The following is a 22,651-nucleotide window of genomic DNA, read 5'->3' on the forward strand; positions in this document are numbered from 1 at the left end:
TAGAACAAACACACAAGGACTTTCTCAAACTGGCCCTATCAGCCAGTTTGTTTCCTGTCTGTAAAATACAGACACTGGATTACACGATCCAAGTACTCTTTCAACTCCAAAACAAATTCATTAATCTACCTAAACCAGCTAAGAGTCAAAGTCTTAAAAGGCAAGACTCTCAAAACAAAACAAAAAAAAATTTAAATTAATTCTACTGGTCTATTAACTAACAGGGCCAACAAACAGAAACAACAGAGATCATAAAAGATTTAAGTGATCACAGATAAGTAATCTGTAAATTTGAAAGCTGAGCTGAAGCCAACAGAAACCAAAGTAGAAGTTTTGAAAGAAAATACAAGAAATGTGTTTAGGCTGGCAAGGTGGCTCAGTGGGTACAGATGCTTGCCACCAAGCATGACCACATGAGTTCAACCCTCAGAAGCTACACTGTGGAAGGAAAGAAGTCACTTCCTAAAGTTGTCCTTGGACCTCTACATAATATTATGGCACATGTGCCACCCTACACACACACACACACACACACACACACACACACACACACACACACACACAAATGAAAAATGTGTTTCCAGCTACTGGAAGTAACTAACACAAGATACACAGGCCAAGGACAAAACAATTTTCCTTCTAAAGCCACAGTGCAACTCAAGAGAAATCAAGTCCAGATCTCAGCACAATGGCTTCTTAGAAGAGTTTTAGGGAAAGACTGAATTTTGACAAAGGAGAAAACCTGCATGATGACCAGGGACAGGCAGGGAGCATTGAGAAAGGAGTGGCCCGCCTCCCACAGAAAGACAACCTTGGTAAGAGGAGACGGTTGTGCTCTGACTAAATGTCACACCCAGATTCAAAAATCTAAATTCTTTATTAACTTGCCTCCTTCTGTTTGGACGAAGCTGTTCCTTTAGCTTGTAGCTAATTTTTTTTTAACTCTAGTTTCTGTCCAATTCTGAGGCAGAAACATTTCAAGCAGCTCCCAAGCTGGGCATGAGAACCCACAAAGCCTCTCAGACTACAGGTACACAGAGTGCTTGTGCTTTTTCTGGGGCATTCCACATCTCCGAGGTTATAAATACAAACTTAGTAGGGAACAGTCTGAGAGCAGCAATGGAAACTCTATGTTTAGCGATATGTATATTTCAATATTCTCAGAAAGCTCTCAGGGTCAGGTACTTGCACCCCAATAGAACAAAAGAAGACACTCTTATCCAGTATACTTACTAAATAATCTGTTTTTAAAAAACTTACCCACAAGGCAACCACACCTATCAATCAGATAATGCCAAAACAGCACCCCTGGCTGAGATGGTATTTGAGGGAGCCTCCAGTGTATCTGAATAGGAAATAGCTAATAATCAAGTTGAAACAATGTAAGCTATTCCTCTGTTAAATGTAACACTGATCCTTTTCCAATGTGGCCATTTCACAAAGGTTTTCTTAAGAAGTAGAACCATGCTTACATGAGAAAAAAGTACCTTGGTTCACCAATTAGCTGAACTTAACAACAACACTTACTTTGACTGTAACAATCACCATCTTTCCCAGCTGCACTTCTGGCTTGTTTAATTATCTGGAACTGTGAATCCTTATCTGAAAAAGAGAAATCAGAATCATGACTTGTAACCTCAGTAAGAATTCTTTCTGAGCTAGCTACAGCCCAAGAGGTGATCAGATTCCAATGAGTTCAGAAAACATAATCAGGCAGTCATGAGCAGCAGGTACAAATTCAAGCAACTAATAACTAACATCTTTTAGAGCCAGACATCATTTGAAGTGCATTAGATTTATCATAATCTTTAAGGTGTGGGGATAGTGTGCTTCCCTGGCAAATAAGGCACGCTAGGTTCAGTCTCCAGTACTACAAAAAATACTGAAACTTAGGCAATAAACAGGGCAACATCTCACCAAAAGTTACATGCATATGAGTTGACAGGACATTCTGTGTCAGTCAGGACTTTAACTGTATACTGCAAATAATGAACACATATTTCATTTCCATCTTCCCTTTACATTCAGACCACATTGTGTGGATCATGATTCCACCCTCCCTCACATCTTGAGTCAATGTTGTATGGTCATATTTTTGTTACTACCAAGAAGGGAGGCATGTGCCCTACAATATAATTTTTTGTTTGGTTGGTTTTGGTTTTTCAAGACAGGGTTTCTCTGTGTAACAGTCCTGGCTGTCCTGGAACTCAATCTATAGACCAGAATGGCCTAGAACTCACAGAGATCAGCCTGCCTCTTCTTCCCGAGTGCTGGGACTAAAGGTGTGTACCATCATATCTGGTCTACTATGCAAGATTTTGCAGAATTTTTCACTCCCTGTTAACATAAGCCCAGTCTTACTTTTACATTACATGAACTATCTTCATTGTGTATTAATTATGCCTATTATCATTAATCATAAGCATGTCTATAATATCCATTCTTTTTGCTAAAGAAAAATTAATACAAAAACTAGACTACTTGAGAGACACCGGCTCCCTCTTATTCCCCCAGGGTACTCTTGAGCAGGGAGAAATGAGGAATTTGTAGATAGATGTATATATATATATATATATATATATATATATATATATATATATATATATATATATACAGAAAGAGAGACCGTTAGAAAACAGGAAGGCCTGGGGAGGGCCTGGGTCCAAACCCACAAGCTTCCTCTGTCTCTACTAAAGGGCTTTTTAAAGGAATGCCAAGGGGTGGAGCAAAAGACCTTCCCCCAGTACAGCCAAGTGTAAGCCATCCCAAACACCTGGTGACCTTGCACGTGGTCAAGCCATCCCCTAATGCAGCCCTGTGGTGTAAAGCAAGCTCAGATCTCACTAGGAAACCTTTGTGGGCTCCCACAACTACTTTTCAATCATAATCTAATATACTTACTCAAAGTAACTGAAGGAATCTTCAAATTCTCATAGAAAAAAGCAGGATTGTACATTTCATCCTATACAGTAAAAAAACAAAAGCAGAAACTTTAGCTAGTATTCTCTCTCTCTCTCTCTTTTTTTTTTTTTTTTTTGTTTGTTTTGTTTTGTTTTTGTTTAACAAGACAGAGTTTCTCTGTGTAGCCCTGGCTGTTCTGGAACTCTGTAGACCAGGCTGGCCTCAAACTCACAGAGGTCCACCTACCTCTGCCTCCAGGGTGCTAGGATTAAAGGTGTGCACCACCACCACCACCACCACCACCACCCAGTTTAGCTAGTATTCTTTTTTTTTTTTTTTTTTTTTTTTTTTTTTTTTTTTTTGGTTTTTCGAGACAGGGTTTCTCTGTGTAGCTTTGCGCCTTTCCTGGAGCTCACTTGGTAGCCCAGGCTGGCCTCGAACTCACAGAGATCCGCCTGCCTCTGCCTCCCGAGTGCTGGGATTAAAGGTGTGCGCCACCAACGCCCGGCTTAGCTAGTATTCTTAAGGACTGCACAACTGGCTGTTTTAAGATTTGATATAAACAATACCACTATTTAAATATCTAACACTTGGTGAAGTCGGGCAAAGTACTACATTTTCTACCAGAGCTCACAATACACTCTCCTGATTTACTAACGAATGAATGACACAATATGATGTAATAAACAAATGTTACCTCTTCCTCTTTGGCATAGCCCAGCTTCCTCAATCTGCAAGACTCCACGTGCTTTGCTAGTGATGATTTAGGCATGTGATGATTGGAATCATAAGGGCATATCGTGATTTCATCCTGAAAAAAAAAATCAAACAGAAGGAGAACAGTATTTTAAAATCATTCTAGTACTTTTCTGCAGATCTCCCTTCAATGTGGGTGTTTATATTAAAAAAATAAAAAAGAAAATTCTCTCAATGCATCATTCTAAAGGCTCAGTCCTCTCTCCAGCCCTTCAGAGCTTAACTTTCTTCCTTTTTTCCCCACTTTTTGTTTTTCAAGACATGGTTTCTCTGTGTAACAGCCCTGGCTGTCCTGAAACTCACTCTGTAGACCAGGTGGGCTCACAAGAGATTCACCTGCCTCTACCTCCAGAGTGCTGGAATTAAAGGTGTGCGCCACCCACCCAGCTGAGCTTAACTTTCTCAATGATTAATTCACTATCTCCACAGCATCCCGAATAGCCATTCCTCACCTCTGCCATCACTACCTCACTGACACCTGCCACTAGCAATCTTCCTGCTACTGAAGCCAAGGCACACATCACAGTTGTTGTATTTGAGCTCCTGGTATTCCTAATACACTTTGCTCTCTCTTGTGTTGTTCGTATGTACACATGTATATAGAGGCACGTGTGTAAGTAGTGTGCATGTGGAAATCAGAGATCAACATCAGGTGTCTCTGTCAGTCACTCTCTACCTTATTTTTTGAGACAAGTTCTCTTACTAAATCTGAAGCTCACCCATTTGGCAAGACTGGCTAGGGCCAGCAAGCCCCTACGTCTCCAGTTCTGAGGTTACTGGTTCTGAGGATTCTCATGCTTCCTTAGCGGCATGTTATCAACCACCTCCCCAGCCTTTGTTTTGTTTTTTGAGACAGGCTCCTGCTGTGTAGCCCAGGCTGGCCTCAGAGTGCTGGGATTACAACCATTCAACACCACATCTAGCTCTTAATAAATGTTTATTTCTACCCCTCCGGTTCTTATTTGGTTTCCTGCAGTCGCCCCTTTTAAATGCTGGTATTTCGTGTAATTCTAATCATTAACCTCTTGTTCTTCAATAACATGCTTCCTAGCAATAATCTGGCTTCAATTCTCACTATACTTTCAAAGTTTCCCAAATCTATCTCATCAGACCATGTTTCTCTCTTAGGTACCTTATACCAGGAGCAAGGTGGCTCAGAGGGTGATGCACTCACCAAGCAAGGCTGACGACCTGAGCTCAATCCCTGGAATTCACACAAAGTTGGGAAGAGAGAAACTGAATCCACAAAACTGTCCTGACCCACCCCATATCATATACACACAATAATTTTCTTTAATTGTTTTATAATTATTAAGTACCTTGTACTAAAAGTCCAACATGAACAAAAATAAATTCAATATATTCATGGTTTGTGTGATGGTTGATCTTAATTGTCAAACTGATAAAATCTAGAATCACTGAGGGCCTCTGGGCCTCTATCTACGGAGAAGCACCTTGATTAGGTTCATCGAGGTTGAAAAGACCGTGTAACTACTCCCTGGCCAAGTTCCTAAACTGTATAAAAGAAAATGAGCTGAGCAAAGGTTCATGCTCTTCTTGGTTGCAGATGCAACTGCTTCAAGCTCCTGTAGCTTTGACTTTCCTATTATCACAGACTTTACCTTAAACTGTAAGCCTTCTTAGTTTTGTGTTTATTGCTGTGAGAAAACATCCTGCAAAAACAACTTAGGAGTTTATTTGGCTCACAGTTCCAGGTTACAGTCCATCCTGCAGAGAAGTCAAAGTGGAGCAAATGTGAAGCAGCTATTCACACCTACAGTTACGGGATGAGACAAAGAATGTATGACCTGCTAGGGTCTGGGTTATTTTTCCCTTTAATTTAGTACAGAACCCAGTTCATAATGTGGTGCTGCCCACCTTCAGGGTGAATTTCTCCACCTTAATTAATTCAATTAATAAATCCCTCCCTGGGATGCCCGCAAGCCAACCTAATTTAGACAATTCCTTATTGAGACTCCTATCCCAGGTGATTCTGCATTGTGTCAAAACTAATCACTATACCATCCTTTCTTTTTTAAATGCTTTATTTTTATTTTATGTGCATTGGTGTTTTGCCTGCATGTATATCTGTGTGAGGGTATCAGATCTCCTAGAACTGTAGTTAAAGACAGTTGTGAGCTGCCATATAGGTGCTGGGACTTGAATCAGGGTCCTCTAGAAGAGTGCCAATGCTCTTAACCGCTGAGCCATCTCTCCAGCCCCACACTTTCTTTTCTTACCTTGTTGTTGTTGGGTATTTTATCACAGCAACACAAAAAAGTAACTAAGCCTTGTAGCACCCAAACCTGCCTTCTTCCCATTTCAGTGAAAGGCGCCACCTGCTCAAGCAAGACACTGCCTCCTCCCTAATCACCACATCCAAGCAATCGCCCAGCCCTGACATTTTTCACTCTTAAATGTCTGAAATCTTCATTCTCTCTGTCCCCAGTGCACTTTTCCAATTCAAGATGTCATGTTACTTCTCTGGATTACAACAGCTATCTAATTGCTCTCTATCTCTGCTTCCAGGATGGCTGCTCTCTACTCCATTCTCCACAACGCAGCTATTTCTGAAACCCCAGTTCTGCTATTTACTCGCTATAACATATTGGGCAACATAATCAACCTTTCCTTGACTTAGTTTCTTCATCTATAAAATGGAAGCAATAGACCCTCATCTCACAAAGATATCATGGAGATTAAATAAATATAAATATGTGAGTTTATACACAGAAAACATTTGAGTAGGGCCTGGTACATAGTAAGTACTAAATATTTATTTAGGTACTCTATTAGGTAGGTATTTTATTAAAACACAAATGTGATTTGGATATTCCCTGACTTAAAATTTGTCTATGCTTCCTCCCCTGTTGACCCTCATTTTAAAAGTCAACAACAAAACCAAGATTCTCTAATATGGCTGACAAGAACCTTTAGGCTCTAACCACCTACCTATTATCACTCCACTCCCCCTTTATATCATGGAGTCCTGGTTGATCTAAAACTCACTATTTAGGCCAGGCTTGCTCAAATTTACACAGATCCACCTGCCTCTGCCTCCCAGGTGCTGGGATTGAAGGTGTGCACCACTCTGCCTCGCCACCAGTATCCTCTTAATGTTCTAGCCATCCGTAAGTACTTGAAGCCCTCTAATCTTATCATTTCAGCCTGGAATTCTAAGTGTGCTTTCTCTGTGCGTCACCTAGCCAATTCTACTCATTTATTTTTCAGCTTTGAATTTTTTTTTGGGGGGGGGAGCGGGTCAGGGCTAGGGAGATGACTCAGTAAGCATAAGGACCTGAGTTCAAATCCCCAGAACCCATGCAAAAGACAGGCATGGTTAGTATGTATCTGCAATGTCTGTGCTCCCACTATGAGATAGGAGATGGACTGGAAAATGCCCAGAAGCTCATGAACCAGCTAGAATGGTGTGTGCGATATCAAGACAACAAGAGAGCCTGAACAAGGTAAGTCAATGACCCATAACCCAGGCCATACCCCCATACATACCCACACAGATTTTGAGAAACATTTTCCCAGAAGCTTTTACTGACCCATCATAGCCCATAATAACTAATATAACAAAAAAAAAATTTAACTCCACCCATCACAGACTTTGCCCCACGATAACTCACCAGCTGTCATCTCTCTGTACCCCTCACCGCCATCATAAGTTCTCCACCATGTCACTGCTCTCCACTACGCTGTGTCACAGAAACATGGGGATTCACTAAGTATCTGGATTGCACCTATCCTAGGGATTATCAGTGTCATTTCCCAGGATTTTTTAATGCCAGTTACTCTTCTGAGTATCAGGTAATCATGTACCCCACAGCTTACTGTCATGGGGGATTTTACAATGGAGGTTTACATAGCAATTAAGCACACAAACTCTCGGAAGCCAGAAGGTATGCATTCAAACCCCAGCTGCCACTTAGGATCAGTTTATCAAAGTTGAAAACTTTGATGTTTTTGTTTCCTCATCTGCAGATTGCTGCCAATCATTCTCACCTCCAAGGGTTAAGGTAAATTTTAAATGAAGTAATGTAGTGCCATATACAAAGTGTTAGGTGAATGTTAATACCCTGAAGCTGAGTAACCAATGACACAGAAGGGTGTGGTGAGTCCTGTTCAATGGCCTGGAAATTTCATAAGTTATCTAATGCATAGCTCAAAATTTTCAGCTCTCCCCCAAATCCACTTTACAGAACCGTTACTAGGGTTTTTTGTTTTGTTTTGGGGGGGGGGGGGTTGGTTTTGGTTTTGGTTTTTCAAGACAGGTTTCTCTGTGTAACAGTCCTGGCTGTCCTGGAACTGGCTTTGTAGACCAGGCTGGCCTCGAACTCACTGAGCTCCACCTATCTCATCCTCCCAAGTGCTAGGATTAATGGCGTGCACCACCATCGCCCGGCTCCGTTACTAGGTTTTAATTCATGAGCTGTAATAGGTTAATTCACAACTCCAAAAACAATTGTGAAGGAACAAAGGAGAGTATTTTTCTTATAATTTCCACTTGGATTTTAATGGTGATTAGCTTATATGTAAATCAAACATATCTTTTTTTTTTTTTTTTTTTTTGGTTTTTCGAGACAGGGTTTCTCTGTGTAGCTTTGCGCCTTTTCCTGGAACTCACTTGGTAGCCCAGGCTGGCCTCGAACTCACAGAGATCCGCCTGGCTCTGCCTCCCAAGTGCTGGGATTAAAGGCGTGCGCCACCACCGCCCGGCTTAATCAAACATATCTTAAATATTTCCATTGGCGTACGACTTAAACCTTGTTATTTCAGCATAGTAAGCGCAGGGGATATAAGATATCAACCGCGCAATGCAAATTCCCCTTCACCCTGGGTCCATCAATACAAAAGTCACGATAATTCACTCAAACACACTTCTTAAGAGTCAGTTCCTAGCCGGGCGGTGGTGACACACGCCTTTAATCCCAGCACTTGGGAGGCAGAGCCAGGTGGATCTCTGTGAGTTCGAGGCCAGCCTGGGCTACCAAGTGAGCTCCAGGAAAGGCGCAAAGCTACACAGAGAAACCCTGTCTCGAAAAACCAAAAAAAAAAAAAAAAAAAGAGTCAGTTCCTAGCTACCATTCCTTGGTGTCGTCCCTTTAATCGTCCCAGAACCGGTACTGTCCGAGTGGAAGGCGTCCGGGTTTAAGGCAGTGAAAACAGAACTCGACACCCAAGCTTTCCCGAAACTGACTCTTAACGCAACGCGGAATCCTTATGACAGATGACAAAGCAAATCGTCCAACCCACCAGCTGCACCCCCGGGACAAGCACCCGACGAGCCCTGCTCCTCTGCACTGCACCGGGGTGGAGCGCTCGGAGAGACCTGGACCCAACGGGCGCCTTCCCCTCGACGAGAAGCCCGCAGCCCCGGAGAGGCCGGGCCACCTCGTCCCTCACCTCGGCCGCCGCCTCGTCCCCAGGGTCCAGCTGATCCAGGCTCCATCCCAGGGACGCCGTCACCTCCTCCAGAGTCCGGCAGCAGCTCTCCACGAACTCGCTCAACTCCTCCTGCAGCCGCCGCCGTTCCTCCAAAGGAGGAGGCTCAGCCTCCATGATCGCCGCTCGCCTCACGCCGGAAGTAGCCGAACTGCTGGCCGCGCGCGCGGGCTTTTGGGAGCTGTGGGCGGGGCCGAGGGATGGCGCCAGCCTATAGGAAGGGCCGCGGGCAGGGTGGGAGCGGTAGTTTTGAAAGGTGGCTTCCGGGCTCTTCCGGACCAGACTTCGTTTGCCGACAGCTGGTCTGTACTTGGATCCTGTCTTCCCAGAACATCATTCCCCACGCCTCGTCAGCATATTTAGGAAAAATGGTTTATATCGACATGAAAGCTTAAAGAATAACAAAAAAAAGTGTCGGTGTAGCCTTCCTCCAGCTCATTAGCATTTTGCCACTTTTAATTACTCTAAATGTCTTTATATCTTGACACTTCTTCCCAAATGTTAGTATGCACGTCCTCAGAACGTTTTCCTACATCACTGCAGTGCATGATCAAACAGAAAATTCATAAAATCAGCTAACGTACAGTTTAATTGTTGCCTGCCAAGTTCTTCTTACAGCAATTGTACTATGTTTTAACCAACTGGCTATAATTAGTTACAATCTCTTAGTTTCAGCCACCCTCCTCTTCTCTCCCTCTCTCTCTCTCCAATTCCCCACTCCTCTCCCTGAGACAGAGTGTCACTATGTAGCAGTGGATGTCTGGTCTGGAACTTATTTTGGAGACCAGACCTGAGATCTGCCTGCTTCTGCCTTTGGAATGCTAAGATTAACGACTTGCACCACCAGTCTGAGGTAGTTACAGAGAAGAAAAGAGAAAGGGGACTGAAAGTGGGCTGTTACTAGTGGTAGCTAGGAAAACAAAATGAGTGGTGGATGAAACAATGTCAGATGACAGATAAATCATTTCTGAGCATGGGTAGCACAGAGAAGGCAAGAATCTTTAAAAAAAAAAAAAAAAAGCTAGTCACTGTAGTTCTGGACACGAAATTACTTTAGTTTCAGCACTTGTTATTGTTTAACCAAAATGGAGGAGCTTTACAAAATGCCATGACTATAGTTAATATGTTATAGTAACATATAAGAATATGTTCCCTACATGTCCATATAACCAACCCTCCACTGAACTATTGTTTGTGGTGATATTGTTTGTAAGCTAAGAAATAAAGCTTGCCTGAAGATTAGAGGACAGAGTCAGCCACAGAGTTAGCCATGGAGGTCAGGCAATGGTAGTACACATCCTAGCACTCGGGAGGCAGAGGCAGAGATCTGTGTGGATTTCTGTGAGTTCAAGACCACACTGGGCTACATGAGATTAATCCAGTCTAAAAGAGAAACAGAGCCACTTTAAATGGTGGCACACACCTTTAATTTCACCACTAGGAAGGTTGAGACAGGAAGTGATATGGCTGGGTGGAAAAAGGAATATAAGGCGGGAGGAAACAGGGATTCTCTCTCTCTTTCAGGCTAAGGAGCTGGTGAGGTAAGAGATGGTGGCTGCGGCTTGCTCTGCTTCTCTGATCTTTCAGCTTTCACCCTGATATCTGGCTCCGGGTTTTTATTAAGACAAATTAGGATTTATGCAACAATTATTACAAGTTAAAAATCATTGTTCCCACATAGTGTCATGTGTTCACATTTATAAATAGCCATTTGTCTCAGTTTATTGTCTATTGCTCTAATAAAATACTTTGACAAAAGCTATTTAAGAGGGTGTTGTGAAACATCCCCAATAGGTTTATGTGTTTGAACACATTTTATTTTATCATAGCAACAGAAAAGTAACTAATACGTGGGGAAAAGAGTTTGTTTTAGTTCACAGTTCAGGGTCACAGTCTATCATTCCAGGAGAAACCACTGCGGCAGGAGTTTGAAGAGTCTAGTCACGTGGCACTCACAGTAAAGAAACAGAGAGTGTGGTATAAGTGCATGCACCCCACACTCAGCAATGTCTCCCCTTCTCGTTCAGTCCTGAGCCCAAGCCATGAAACGGTACAGACTGCATTAACGTAGCAGCCAGCTCAATCTGGCATGAAGGAACCTTGGGAATGATCTCCTGAATGACAGTGGGAGCAGACAGATCTGCCCAAGCTTGTCATCGAAAGCAATCAGCTTCAGTCACTCTCAAATGGCTTCTGGTTCTTGCCCGCTCTAGCTGTTACTGGTGTGCATGATGATCAGCTGGCATTCCTTCCTTCCTTCTGCTATGAAAGAGCTAGAAAACCTTCAGAAACATAGTGTCAGCCATAATAAACTGAAAATGTGCCATAAAGAAATTAGAAACATAAGAAACCTGAAGGTGCTGTATATCTAGCAAAATAAACCAACTTGTGTACTAGAGGGATTTGAACCCTTCTAGTTAAGAAGATTTAAGTCTTTCAAACAATCATCTGAAAACTCTGCCTGCTACTTTATTTCTCTATCCATTCTGCTGCAATCCCGTCTGTATAGTAGACAACTAAAGTGTCTGCCCAAAGTAATAAGCAAAATAAAAAGATTAACACCGGGCGGTGGTGGCGGCACGCCTTTAATCCCAGCACTCGGGAGGCAGAGCCAGGTGGATCTCTGTGAGTTCAAGGCCAGCCTGGGCTACCAAGTGAGTTCCAGGAAAGGCGCAAAGCTACACAGAGAAACCCTGTCTCGAAAAAAAAAAACTAAAAAATAAAAAATAAAAAGATTAAATCATTTGGGTTGTAGTTCAAATCTCTTAGAGCCTGTGCCTTCTGAGTTGGCCAGTGTGGAATCACTAGAATTACTTTATTTGCAAAAAAATAAAGAAATAAATGGAGTGTTCTACCAGAATTTCCTTCATGCAGGCTATTGAAATAATTACACATAGATGAAGAATAAACTGAAACATCAGGGCCGTGGTTCTCAATCTCCCTAATGCTGTGATGCATTAATTTAGTTCCTCATGTTGTGGTGACCCCCTCCCTTTGATGGTTTAAAAGAAAATGGTCCCCAAAGGGAGTAGCACTATTAGGAAGTGTGGCTTTGTTGGAATAGGTGTGGTCATTTTGGAGGAAGTGTGTCACTGTGGAGGCGGGCTTTGAGGTCCCATATATATTCAAGCTTTGCCCAGTGAGACAGATCACTTCCTGTTGCCTGAGGGATCAAGATGTAGTTCCTCTCCACTCTCAGCTCCTTCTCTAGCACCATGTGTGCCTGCGTGGCATCATGTCCCACCATGATGATAATGGACTAAACCTCTGAAACTGTAAGCCACGCAATTATGTGTTTTCCTTTATAAGAGTTGTTGCGGTCAGCTGAGCGGTGGTGAGTGGCTCACACCTTTAATCCTAGCACTCAGGAGGCAGATCCAGGCAGATCTCTGTGAGTTTGAGGCCAGCCTGGACTACAGAGTGAGATCCAGGACAGGCACCAAAACAACACGGAGAAACCCTGTCTTGAAAAACAAAACAAACAAAAAAAGAGTTGCTGTGGTCATGGTGTCTCTTCACAGCAATAAAAATCTCTAAGACACCCTCCAACCATAAGATTACTTCCATTGCTACTTCATAACTGTAATTTTGCTGTTGTTGTGAATCATAATGTAAATATCTAATATACAGGATATTAGAAATGTGACCCCCCCCCAAAGGGATCATGATCTACAGGTTGAGAACCACTGCATTAGGAGCAATGTCTTAAGCCTTGGATGTGACCCTTGTGCCAGACCTGAGGGACAAGTTAAACTCTCCCAGAGGAAACAGCCCCACTATCATCTTTGGGAAAGCTTGACCTAAGCAACAACGACACTAGTATTCTGTCCAGTCCATTAGGAAACCTCCCTTTGAAATTCCTGCCACTAAAAGGTAATCCTTTACAAACTATTCAAAGATAAATGGTAAGCAAAGAACCCAAGGAGTTCCAAAATACCTACAAAGCAAGCCGAAAGATCCAAGACTGTGTACCTGAGATTGCCTTGGCACTGCCAATGAAGCCAGAGTCGGTGGTCACACCATTGTCACACTAGGGCTGCTAGACTGGTGTGATAGACAAGCAACCTTCATTCCCAGTGAAGTGTTTGATGGTGGAAAAACATCATCACTTCCACAGTAAGCATCATCTGTATGAAATTGCAGAAAGGATTTGTATGTCTAAAGGGGTTGACATCTGATGTCAATCTCAGCTTTAACAAGCTTTCCTTTGCACCCTGAGAGTAAGGTGATTTCCACAGTTTGGTGTTTTTAGATCTGTGAACAAGCTTTCTGAGTTTTTAGCCTGAAGAAATCAGCATCACTAGCAGAGCTACAAATGATTGATCCTTCCTTTGACACACTTCAGAGTGCAGTTCTGCACTCCACCCACACTGCAAACAGCTCTGCTGACAGTCAGGTTGTCTCCATGGACCTGAGTGAAGCTGGTGGAAAATGTGAGCACCTGAGCCTTCCACACAATGGCCTGCTGCAGACTCCCCTGCAGCTTGGGAACTGTGTGTGTTTATAAACACTATTGCTTGGTGGAAATCTGTTCCACATCCCTTGAGCAATAATATTAAGGAAAGACACAGCCACTGTGTTGGGATATGAGAGACCAAATTCCTGCCTGAGCTCTATTTGGCTTCTCATCCTCGGAGTGGTCATCCTGGAAAGGCCAGAGCTGGCCTCCAGTGACTGTATTCAGCACTCAGTGTCACTAGGTAGTCACAGGCCACACTGTATTCACTGCCACTAAATGTTTGCTCGTTGATAGTTGAACATTTTTTAAAGTGTCCTGTTCATTCATAATGGTGTTGGTAACGTATAGTACTGCAGTATTCAGACAATATTCATACATACTGATTTGGATATCTTTTATTTAACAATGTATTTTTAATTTTTTATGTGTATGGATGTTTTGCTTATATATATGTCTGTGTACCACATATGTGCCTGCTGCCTTTGGAGGCCAGAAGAGGGTGTCAGAGCTACTGGAACTGGAGTTACAGATGGTTCTGAGCTACCAAGTGGGTACTGGGAAATGAACTTTGGTTCTCTAGAAGGGCAGCAAACACTCCTAATCTCTGAGCCTTCTCTCCAGTCCTTGTTTTGCAAATTCATTCACTAATAACATTGCAAGAAATTTTATTTAATGGGATTTAGTATTTTCATAGTGACAAAGAAATCATTTTTATAGAATAAGGGCTCCTCCCTCTTGCTTCTTTTGTAGTCCACATAATGTAACTTGAACATGATCATCTAGTTATAGCTTTTTATCAGGGTTAAAAATCAACAATCTGATTAAGTATTAGTCTTTAAGATTTAAAAGAAAATATGACTTCCCATCACCTACAATATGACATTGTTCCATGGTTGGTCTCAGGACATGTTTGTGTTAGGTTTTTAATTTTCTTAATGTACCCATGGGTGTGCTCCAATCCAACCTGTCATATCCTCTCATCTCAGCACTTTAATTTTAAAATCTGCTTGCAGCAGAAGTTAAGACCAGAGTAGCAGTTTCACAGTCATTTCCTAAATCGGAATTTGATATAAGTGAGCTCAATTCCGTAAAAACAAAATGTAAACATTTTTGTTTGTAATTCCATTATCAGAAGCAAGTTCATGAGCCCTCCTGGAGCTCACCATGTGACTTCGTCAAGTAACCAATTCAATAGCAGGTGTGTCAGCAGGGAGATCTTATGGATGGTTGGGGCCATGTTTATCTAAGGAAAGGCCATTGTTAATAAGGATGAATGCTACATGTTTATAATAAAAATCACATGAAAAAATACTGTCCCTCACAGAGGGATACATGCTCAGAGGCTCATCTTAGGTGATTCTAGATTTTGTCAGCTTGACAGGTAACACCAACCACCCTAGCATTCTGTCCATATCTCTATTTTGTTTATTTCACCATGGGACTGGGGGAGGGGTGAATTTAGGTTTTAAAATTTCGTATTATTATTTCATTGTCGTTATAATTCTTGTTAATGTCCAAATTATTGTCGATTTGGCCAGTGGGAATCCTCTTCCTTCCTCCTCCATGTCTTTGGCCCAGCTCTATTAGTGTTATGGGTTAGCTTTATACACCAGTGAATCTCTTCTATTGTAAAAGTCGGCCTTTAGTCTTCCTGTCTTGTCTTGATCCCCAGAACTGAATCTCTCTTATATTCATAAGCCTGGTTAGCAGATCTGTGTTCCCCTCCCACTTCCTTTACCACCAGTGGAAGGACTATGAGGGAAATTTTGGTGGCCAATTGTTTCCAAAGGCAAATAGCATAGTTCCCACTTTTTTAAATAAAAAAAAAAAAAAAGTAAATTCATTCACGTAAGTAATGAGTGTTATGAGGAAAACATGGCACCGGTTAAAAGCAAAGTGGGCCAGCAGCTTCAAGCAGATGGAGAGCTAGGGTTGAGTTCTAGAGTTAGTATTCACGGCCAAGTGGTAGACATTAGATCACAGACCCAGGAGCTGTGCTCCCTTCCCTCCCTCCCTCCGTCCCCCCTTCTCTCCCAGAATTCAGGCTGCAGCTGACAAATCCCTGCTGTGGAGGCTGGAGCACACAGATGAGGTGGGGTAGGAAGCAAGCCCACCCAGCCCACTCCCACCCCCATAGCTGCAAGATAAACTTACGGTTCTACCCAGTACCTGGCTCCTTGGCACTCTCCCAAACTAAAAGTCAGAGTCTCCTTTGTTTGGGGGGATTTCTCTGAAGATTTGTTCTCTCTCCCTCTCCCTCTCCCTTTCCTTCTCCTCCAGTTCTCCCTGTCCATGGGGGAGACCTCTTCTCTTCCACTTTGAGCTTTTCTTCCTAATGCTGTGTCCCCCAAAGGCCTGATCATGGACCCCACTGCTTGTGAGGTTTTTCTCTCCAATAAAGCTCATTATGAAGAGAAATGGGTCTTGGTTTCCGTGAGGTTTTTCTCTCCAATAAAGCTCATTATGAAGAGAAATGGGTCTTGGTTTCCTTATTCATCAAACCCGTAGCTTCTTTCCCTTTTCTCTTTGTGGTACCAATAGGGAAAACATAAGAACAATTTTGAAGATGACATGATGACTCTTGTTGAATTTGTTTCTATGGATGCCCAGTGTGTGTGAAAGAAGTCACAACTCCACCCAGGTCAAGTCTGTGCTATTTCTAGGACTGTCCTATATTTTAAATAATACTTTAAAATTTCTCATCAATGCATGCTGGTTAGTGTTTGTCAGTTCGACAGAATCTTGAGTTACCTGACAAGAGGGAATCTCAATTGAGAAATTGTTTCTATCAGGTTGGCTTGTGGGCATTTCTGTGAGGCATATCCTTGATTAATGACTGAGGTGGGCAGGGCCACTCCTGGGCAGCTAGTCCCAGATCTAGCTGCAAGCAAGTTGAGCAAGCCAATGGAAAGCAAGCTAGTAAGTAGCATCCCTTCACAGTTTCTACTCAAGTTCGTGCCTTGGACTGTAACCTATAAGATGAAAAATAGACCCTTTCCTCCCCAAGTTGGTTTTGGTCAGTACCAAAGCATGTGTGTGGAGGTCAGAGGACAGCTTTGGGGATCCAGTTCTCTTCCCGCCTTTTTGTGGCTTCCAGGATCAAACTCTGGGCTTCAAGCTTGCACAGCAAGGATTTTTATGCACCGAGTCATCTTGCCAGCCTAAAAGTCCCATCTACCTCAGAGTTTAGTGGCAACTTTTGCAGAAACCTAGAGGACACAGGGAAAATTTGCCGACTGACCCTATTTCTCTGGTTAGTTTTAACCCGAGGAACCACTCTATAATAACGCTGTTCATCTCTCTTTAAGCATCACCTCCATTTTGTTGCTTATTTCACTGTGAATTGGGTTTAATTAAACAAATGTAAAGTTTTCTTCTTCCTCTTAGACTAACAAGGGCTATTTTCATACTGTTTTTCTAACCGAAGACCTATGGCATGGCATACAGAACTCAGTGGATGCAATTAACTTCAAGTCCTCCAAATTAGGAGATGGAAATAAAGAGGAGATGTACTGTGTGTGTGTGTGTGAATACTATGAAGGAAAAATACCATGTTCAATGAAAATAAAGTAACTTCCAACTTTCAGTTGGTACCAAAAGTCCCCAATAGCATATCTGATCTTAGTGATTTTCTTGTTCTGCTTATTCAGCATTTTATTTGCTCTTCTATATTCTATCTATACAAAACTCATTAGTGTATATTGTGTTGGTGGATGGCAGTTGTCCCACTGGTTTATGTGTCCCGTCCCCACCCAAACTGCAAATGCCTTGCAGGCAGTGGACTTGTAAATTCTACGGAATTCTTGCAGTACCTTGCCTAATACCAGACACCATACGTGTTTGAAATGTCTTCCACAGGCCTGTTGTGGAAGGGTTGGTCCCCAAATGGTAGAGCTACTTAGAGATGTTGGGAATTTTAGGGGGCGGAGCCTAGATAGAGGAAGTAGGTCACTGGAGGCATGCCCCTTCCATTTCCCCTCCCCTTCCTGTCCACCCTGAAGTATCCTCTACCATATATCCCCCCTGCCATGAAGTTCTGCCTCACTATGCTCCCAGAAGCAATGGAGCCAAGGATTATGAACTGAAGCCATGAGGCAGAATAAATCATTCCTTACATATAAGCTCACATTTCATTATTTTTCAATGTAGAGTCAAGAACTCTTCTGGGACCATTCCCATAGACTTAAGAACATTTTTTTTTCCCTTTTGGAGGATAAAACACAACATTACTTATTTTGAGGCTATCCAGAAAGGAATCTCAGCTATTGTATTTTCTCCCAGTATTTTTATATATTTATTACTAAACTTATCCCGAATAAACCAGAACAGGGCTTTGGTCTCTAGAATGATCTACTTCCATGAGCTTCTTTCCAAGGAGCTAAATTGAAAGAACTAAATTCAGAAGACCATCTCTTCTTAAAAAAAAAAAAAAAAAAAAAAAAAAAAAAAAGTTCAAATTTGTATTTTGAGGGGTTTTCTTATTAAGTTAGTAAACAAATGGTTTAGACCTATTTTATGATACATAAAAACCAGCCACTAACTAAATGTCTTTGTAAGTATAAGGCATTATTAAATCAATACACAAAAAATTCCAAAGTCTAAAAGTTTATTGCCAGAACAGCAAACTTCATGAAGACACCTTTTTAAAGTACATAGAAGATGACAAGCCAAATAAACAGAAAACCTTGACTAACTTGACTAACAAGTGCATTGAAGAGTATATGGGTAATACAATCTATGTTCTCAAACTAAAGGAAACTGGGGCAAAATGGTTGACCGGGGAGGGGCAGTTTTCTCCTACTACAGAAAGTATAACTATTAAGGAACTGAGAAACAGCAAACTGAGGACTGAAACACCAGCAATCAGTCTAATTTCTAACTCCAAGCGCAGAAATTGGGCCTTACAGGCCAAGAAAAGTTACAGAAAATTGATCCAAACACAGCAGAGAAGAAATAAATTCTAAATTCAATTTGTGCTATCCTTACAAGTGATTACCACTTCACACACACTACATGGAAGTGTACTACCTTAGTTGAGCCAAAAGCTGGAACCAAACGAGCCTTTACTACTGGAATTTTATCACAGCTACGTTTTAAGCACAGAACGGTCTACCGCTATACTGCAAGCACCAGGTTTACTTGGTTATTTGAGATAAAGTAGAAATTCATACAAATGATCCTAAAGTATGGCAACCATTTCTGGCCACTAGTGCCCAATGGAGCTGCTGCTGAAAGTGTAGGAGTAGGAGTAGGAAGAGGAGGAATTCCCCGTAGCATCGAAGCTTCCTCTCCGGGACCCGCTGCGGGAACCAGAGCGGGAGCCTGAGCGTGATCCGGACCTCGACCCAGAGCGGGAACCTGGCGCAGACATGTTGTAAGGGCTAGGCAAGCCCTTGGAGGACACGGAGGCGGCTTCCAGGAGGCGCAGCCCAGTGATATCTTCCACCATGGAGCGATTCATGGCATCCTTGTAGGAGATTTTTAATTTGGTTTTGGGGCAGGTGAGGATTTTGGCATAGCTGCTGACGTCCTGCAGCCTCTGAGCTGCACGGCCATCGATGAAACCCTTCCGAATGGCTTCTTCTGTACTGATCCTCCCATGCACTTCCGGGTCAACAAGGCCTCCAGTGAGGAACTGGAACTCCAGGAAGCGCTGGCCTGCTTCATAGGGGAGCCATTTTTCTTTCACGGCCTCGGCTGCAGACATCTTCTTCTTTCCCTTCACACCTTCAAAGCCAATGAAGGCCTTCTGGGCAGGCTTCAGCCTGGTGGCCATATCTTGGTCAATGAGACCTTGGGAGACTGCATCTTGAAGTGACAGCTTCTGACCCGTGGTAGGGTGGATGATGCCACCGGTGCAGGCCTGGGCCTCCAGAAGCCTCTGACCGGTGATGCTATCCACGATGCCCCTCTCTATACCTTCTGTAATCGAGATTTTCTCCAGGTTTTCTGTGTCGAAGATGGCTGCAATGGGGCTTGACTCCTCCAGGGGGTCAGACAGAGAGCTACTTCTGATGGTTAAATTTCTAACGCTGGATATGGTGGAAATCTTACTTACTGATTCGTGTCGGGAGCTGCTAAAGACATCATCGTTGACACTTCCGCTCAAGCCGCCATTGTTGGCGACTCCGTTTTTCAAGGAGATCATATCAGCAAACTGCGTGAGGCTCAGGCTGCCGGATCGGTACTGATCAAAAAACTTCCTGTCAACCAAGCCTTTGTCAATAGCCTCTTGGATGTCATACTGACTGCCGGTCTTCCTGTCTACCAGGACCACCCTGGTAGAGCCATCTGATCCAGTGATGGTGATTTCTTCCCACTCACACTCCTGCTCACATAGCTCTTTGAAGGTTTCGTAATCAATAAGGCCTTTCTTGTAGGCCTCCTGAACAGACATCTCCTTGTCGGTTTCTGGGTCGACTATGACCACTCGCCGCTTCCGGAGGGTGTTCTTTTGTGACGTCTGCACCTGCTTCTTCTTTTCTTTCAGCGGCAGGAGACAGAGCCCCGTCTCCTCATCCTTGATACATCTTTCCTTCAGCTGCAGATAAGTAAGATTTTCTTCAGTGTTCGGATCAAAAAAGCCCTTGGTGTCATCACTTGGGTCTGAGAGGATCTCGCTAAGCTCCTCATTGAAATACCCCCTCTTATATGCCATGTCCACCGGTAAACGATGGCTCTCCTTTGGATCGATGATACCGCCGGTTGCAATCTGTGCTTCCAGCAGGCGAATGCCATGGCCCTTCTCAATGAGTTCCTTGTTCATTGCTTGGAACAAAGAGATGATGTTTCCGGTTTCAGGGTCATTATACCCGGTGACGGCTCGCTCTGCGGACAGAAGCTTCTCTTTGAACTCAATGCCCACCAGACCTCTCTTGTAGGCTTCCTCCACAGGTAACCTCAAATTGCTGACAGGATCCACGATAAAACCAGTAGCTGCCTGGGCTTCCAGCAGCTCCAGAGCGGTCCCAGGTCGAACCAAGCCAATCTTCATAGCCTCATAAATGCCAAGCTTCTGCTTCGTGGTCTCATTGTATATACCTGCTATGCAGCTGGAACCCTGGAGGAAGTCCTTAATTCTTTCACCAACCTCGTCATAAGAAATCTGACCGGATTCCAGTTCATTTACAGTGGATGGTCTCAATATGCCAGAATCAACCAGCTCCGTGACGGTCACAGGTTGTCTGATTCCTTGGAAGGACATGCTTCTCTTCTGTACCGACAGCAGGAGCAGACCCGTGTGCGGTTCGATTCTGCACCGTTCTCTCAGCTGCATGTAGCTGACCTTCTTCTTGGTGATTGGGTCCACGAAGTTTTTCTGACTATCTCGGGGATCATTCAGGGAGCGATACAAATCTCTATCAATCAGCCCACGGGCCAAGGCGACATCTTTTGGCAAAAAGACACTGTTGACGGGGTCTACTACACCCCCTGAAGCAAGCTGGGCTTCCAGCAGGCGCATCCCGGTTTCTCTGTCAATCAAATTCTTCTTGATGGCTTCTGACACAGATACTGTCTTGCCTGAAAATGGGTCATCAAAGCCAGTGATGGCTTTCTCCGCTGTGTAGATCTGCTGGCGGTCATCGAAGTCAATGAGATCGCGTGCTATGGCATTGTCCACCGTGAGCTTCTCATTCCGATGGGGGTCAATGATACCACCGGTGGCTGCCTGGGCCTCCAGAAGCATGACCGTGGATTCTGGGGTGATGAATTTCTTTCTCTTGGCCTCCACCAAAGAGTATTTTTCCTTGGGAGAAGCGGAAGCACCAGCAATGGCCCCCGCGCCGCGGAGGAAAGGCTGGATCTCGGAAGCCACCTCCTCCACTGACTTCTTCCCCTTCAACAGCTTGTCCAGCGTTGTCTTGTCGATCAGTTGGCACTCATAGAGCTGCATGGCCGTCACCTTCTTCCTCAGCCCATCAAACACCAGCTTAGAGGAATCAACAGTCCACTCATACTCCGTCTGGGTCTCCCGATGGGAGCCATATGGGCGCTGCTTGAGTTTGTCGATCTCCCTCTGAAGCCGGCAGCGTTCCGTTTCCAGCTGGGACTGAGTCTCCCTGGTCGAATCCTCCAGCTTCCGCCTGCACCTCTCTTCGATCCTCTTGATCTCCGCCTGGAGTCTCTCAATCTCACTCCGAAGGCTGTTTTTCTCTCTCTCACTCTTCTCTCTTTCGGACTCTATCTTCCTAATGGCCTCCTCCTTGCGGGAGTACTGAGTCTTCCACTGGTTCAGGTCGTTCTGGATCTGCTGTTTCTCACACTCCAAGCGCTGTTTGACCCGGCTTTCAGCCTCCAGCGTTGCTTTGGCACGGTTCAGTTCGTCCTCCAGCCTCTGCAGCCTTGCCTTGTCCTGCTCCAGGACTTTAATTTTCACCAGCAGGCTCTCTCTCTCCTGAACCACTTGGGTACACTGACTCTTTGACTCCTGGATCCTATTAGATGCCTAGAATTTAAAAAGAAAGAAATGGGGAAAAATATTGTTTATCTAGATAGTAACATCTGGTCATTTCAATTTAACCTCTTTTCCTATAAATTTTAAACATAGTCTCATTTTTCCCTGTCTGTATTTTCCCTACATATACTGTTAATTTGTTACCTTACACATTCCTGGAAAGAATTATGAAAATGTAGATTGCCACTTTGGTAAATGGCTTCATACTTACTGTTCTGTGTTCATTTTCCATAGACAGAACTAGAAGTTGTAGACCTGCCTTACTTTTAACAGTAATTATAGTTTGGAAAAATAAAAGGGTAATTTTCTTCCAAGTTAGCATCCCTGCTGTACCTATACCTCACCTGTATGTTATACTGACACATTTAATAAAGCATTACAAACTTACAAATACCCACACCCCACCCCACCCCACACAAATATTGTCTATAGAAGTCAAATATATTAGAAGTTATTTTAAAATTAGGACTTGTTAGAAGAAAAGTCAAACAGAAAGAAATATTAGGATCATAATCAAAAGACAACAGGATAATGCATGCAGAAAAGTCATCTAAGCAAGGTGGAAACTTAAAATTGTGTAAGAATTAATACATTTCACTGAGAAAAAAAATTGAATTGAAGATGTACAT

General features: G+C 43.3%; 2 protein-coding genes across 3 annotated transcripts in view; both read right to left on the reverse strand.

Moving 5' to 3' along the window:
• Nucleotides 1–9,265, reverse strand: part of Snrnp48 (small nuclear ribonucleoprotein U11/U12 subunit 48) — a 28,567-nt gene extending 19,302 nt beyond the window's left edge. The window contains exons 1-4 of the mRNA XM_028894721.2: nucleotides 9,070–9,265; nucleotides 3,599–3,712; nucleotides 2,902–2,962; nucleotides 1,528–1,602 (exon numbers count right to left, since the gene is read on the reverse strand). Of these exons, the coding sequence (XP_028750554.1) occupies nucleotides 1,528–1,602; nucleotides 2,902–2,962; nucleotides 3,599–3,712; nucleotides 9,070–9,225 (406 nt within the window). The 5' untranslated portion in view covers nucleotides 9,226–9,265. The remainder of the gene's footprint in view (nucleotides 1–1,527; nucleotides 1,603–2,901; nucleotides 2,963–3,598; nucleotides 3,713–9,069) is intronic.
• Nucleotides 9,266–18,156: 8,891 nt separating this feature from the next.
• Nucleotides 18,157–22,651, reverse strand: part of LOC114710563 (desmoplakin) — a 47,020-nt gene continuing 42,525 nt past the window's right edge. The window contains exon 24 of one of the 2 annotated variants that reach the window (XM_028894724.1): nucleotides 18,157–22,013. In XM_028894724.1, coding sequence (XP_028750557.1) covers nucleotides 18,774–22,013 — 3,240 coding nt within the window. In that variant the 3' untranslated portion in view covers nucleotides 18,157–18,773. The remainder of the gene's footprint in view (nucleotides 22,014–22,651) is intronic. The other variant, XM_028894725.1, reaches the window with a different exon arrangement.

This window comes from Peromyscus leucopus, chromosome 5 (assembly GCF_004664715.2).
Source record: "Peromyscus leucopus breed LL Stock chromosome 5, UCI_PerLeu_2.1, whole genome shotgun sequence".
Classification (NCBI taxonomy): domain Eukaryota; kingdom Metazoa; phylum Chordata; class Mammalia; order Rodentia; family Cricetidae; genus Peromyscus; species Peromyscus leucopus.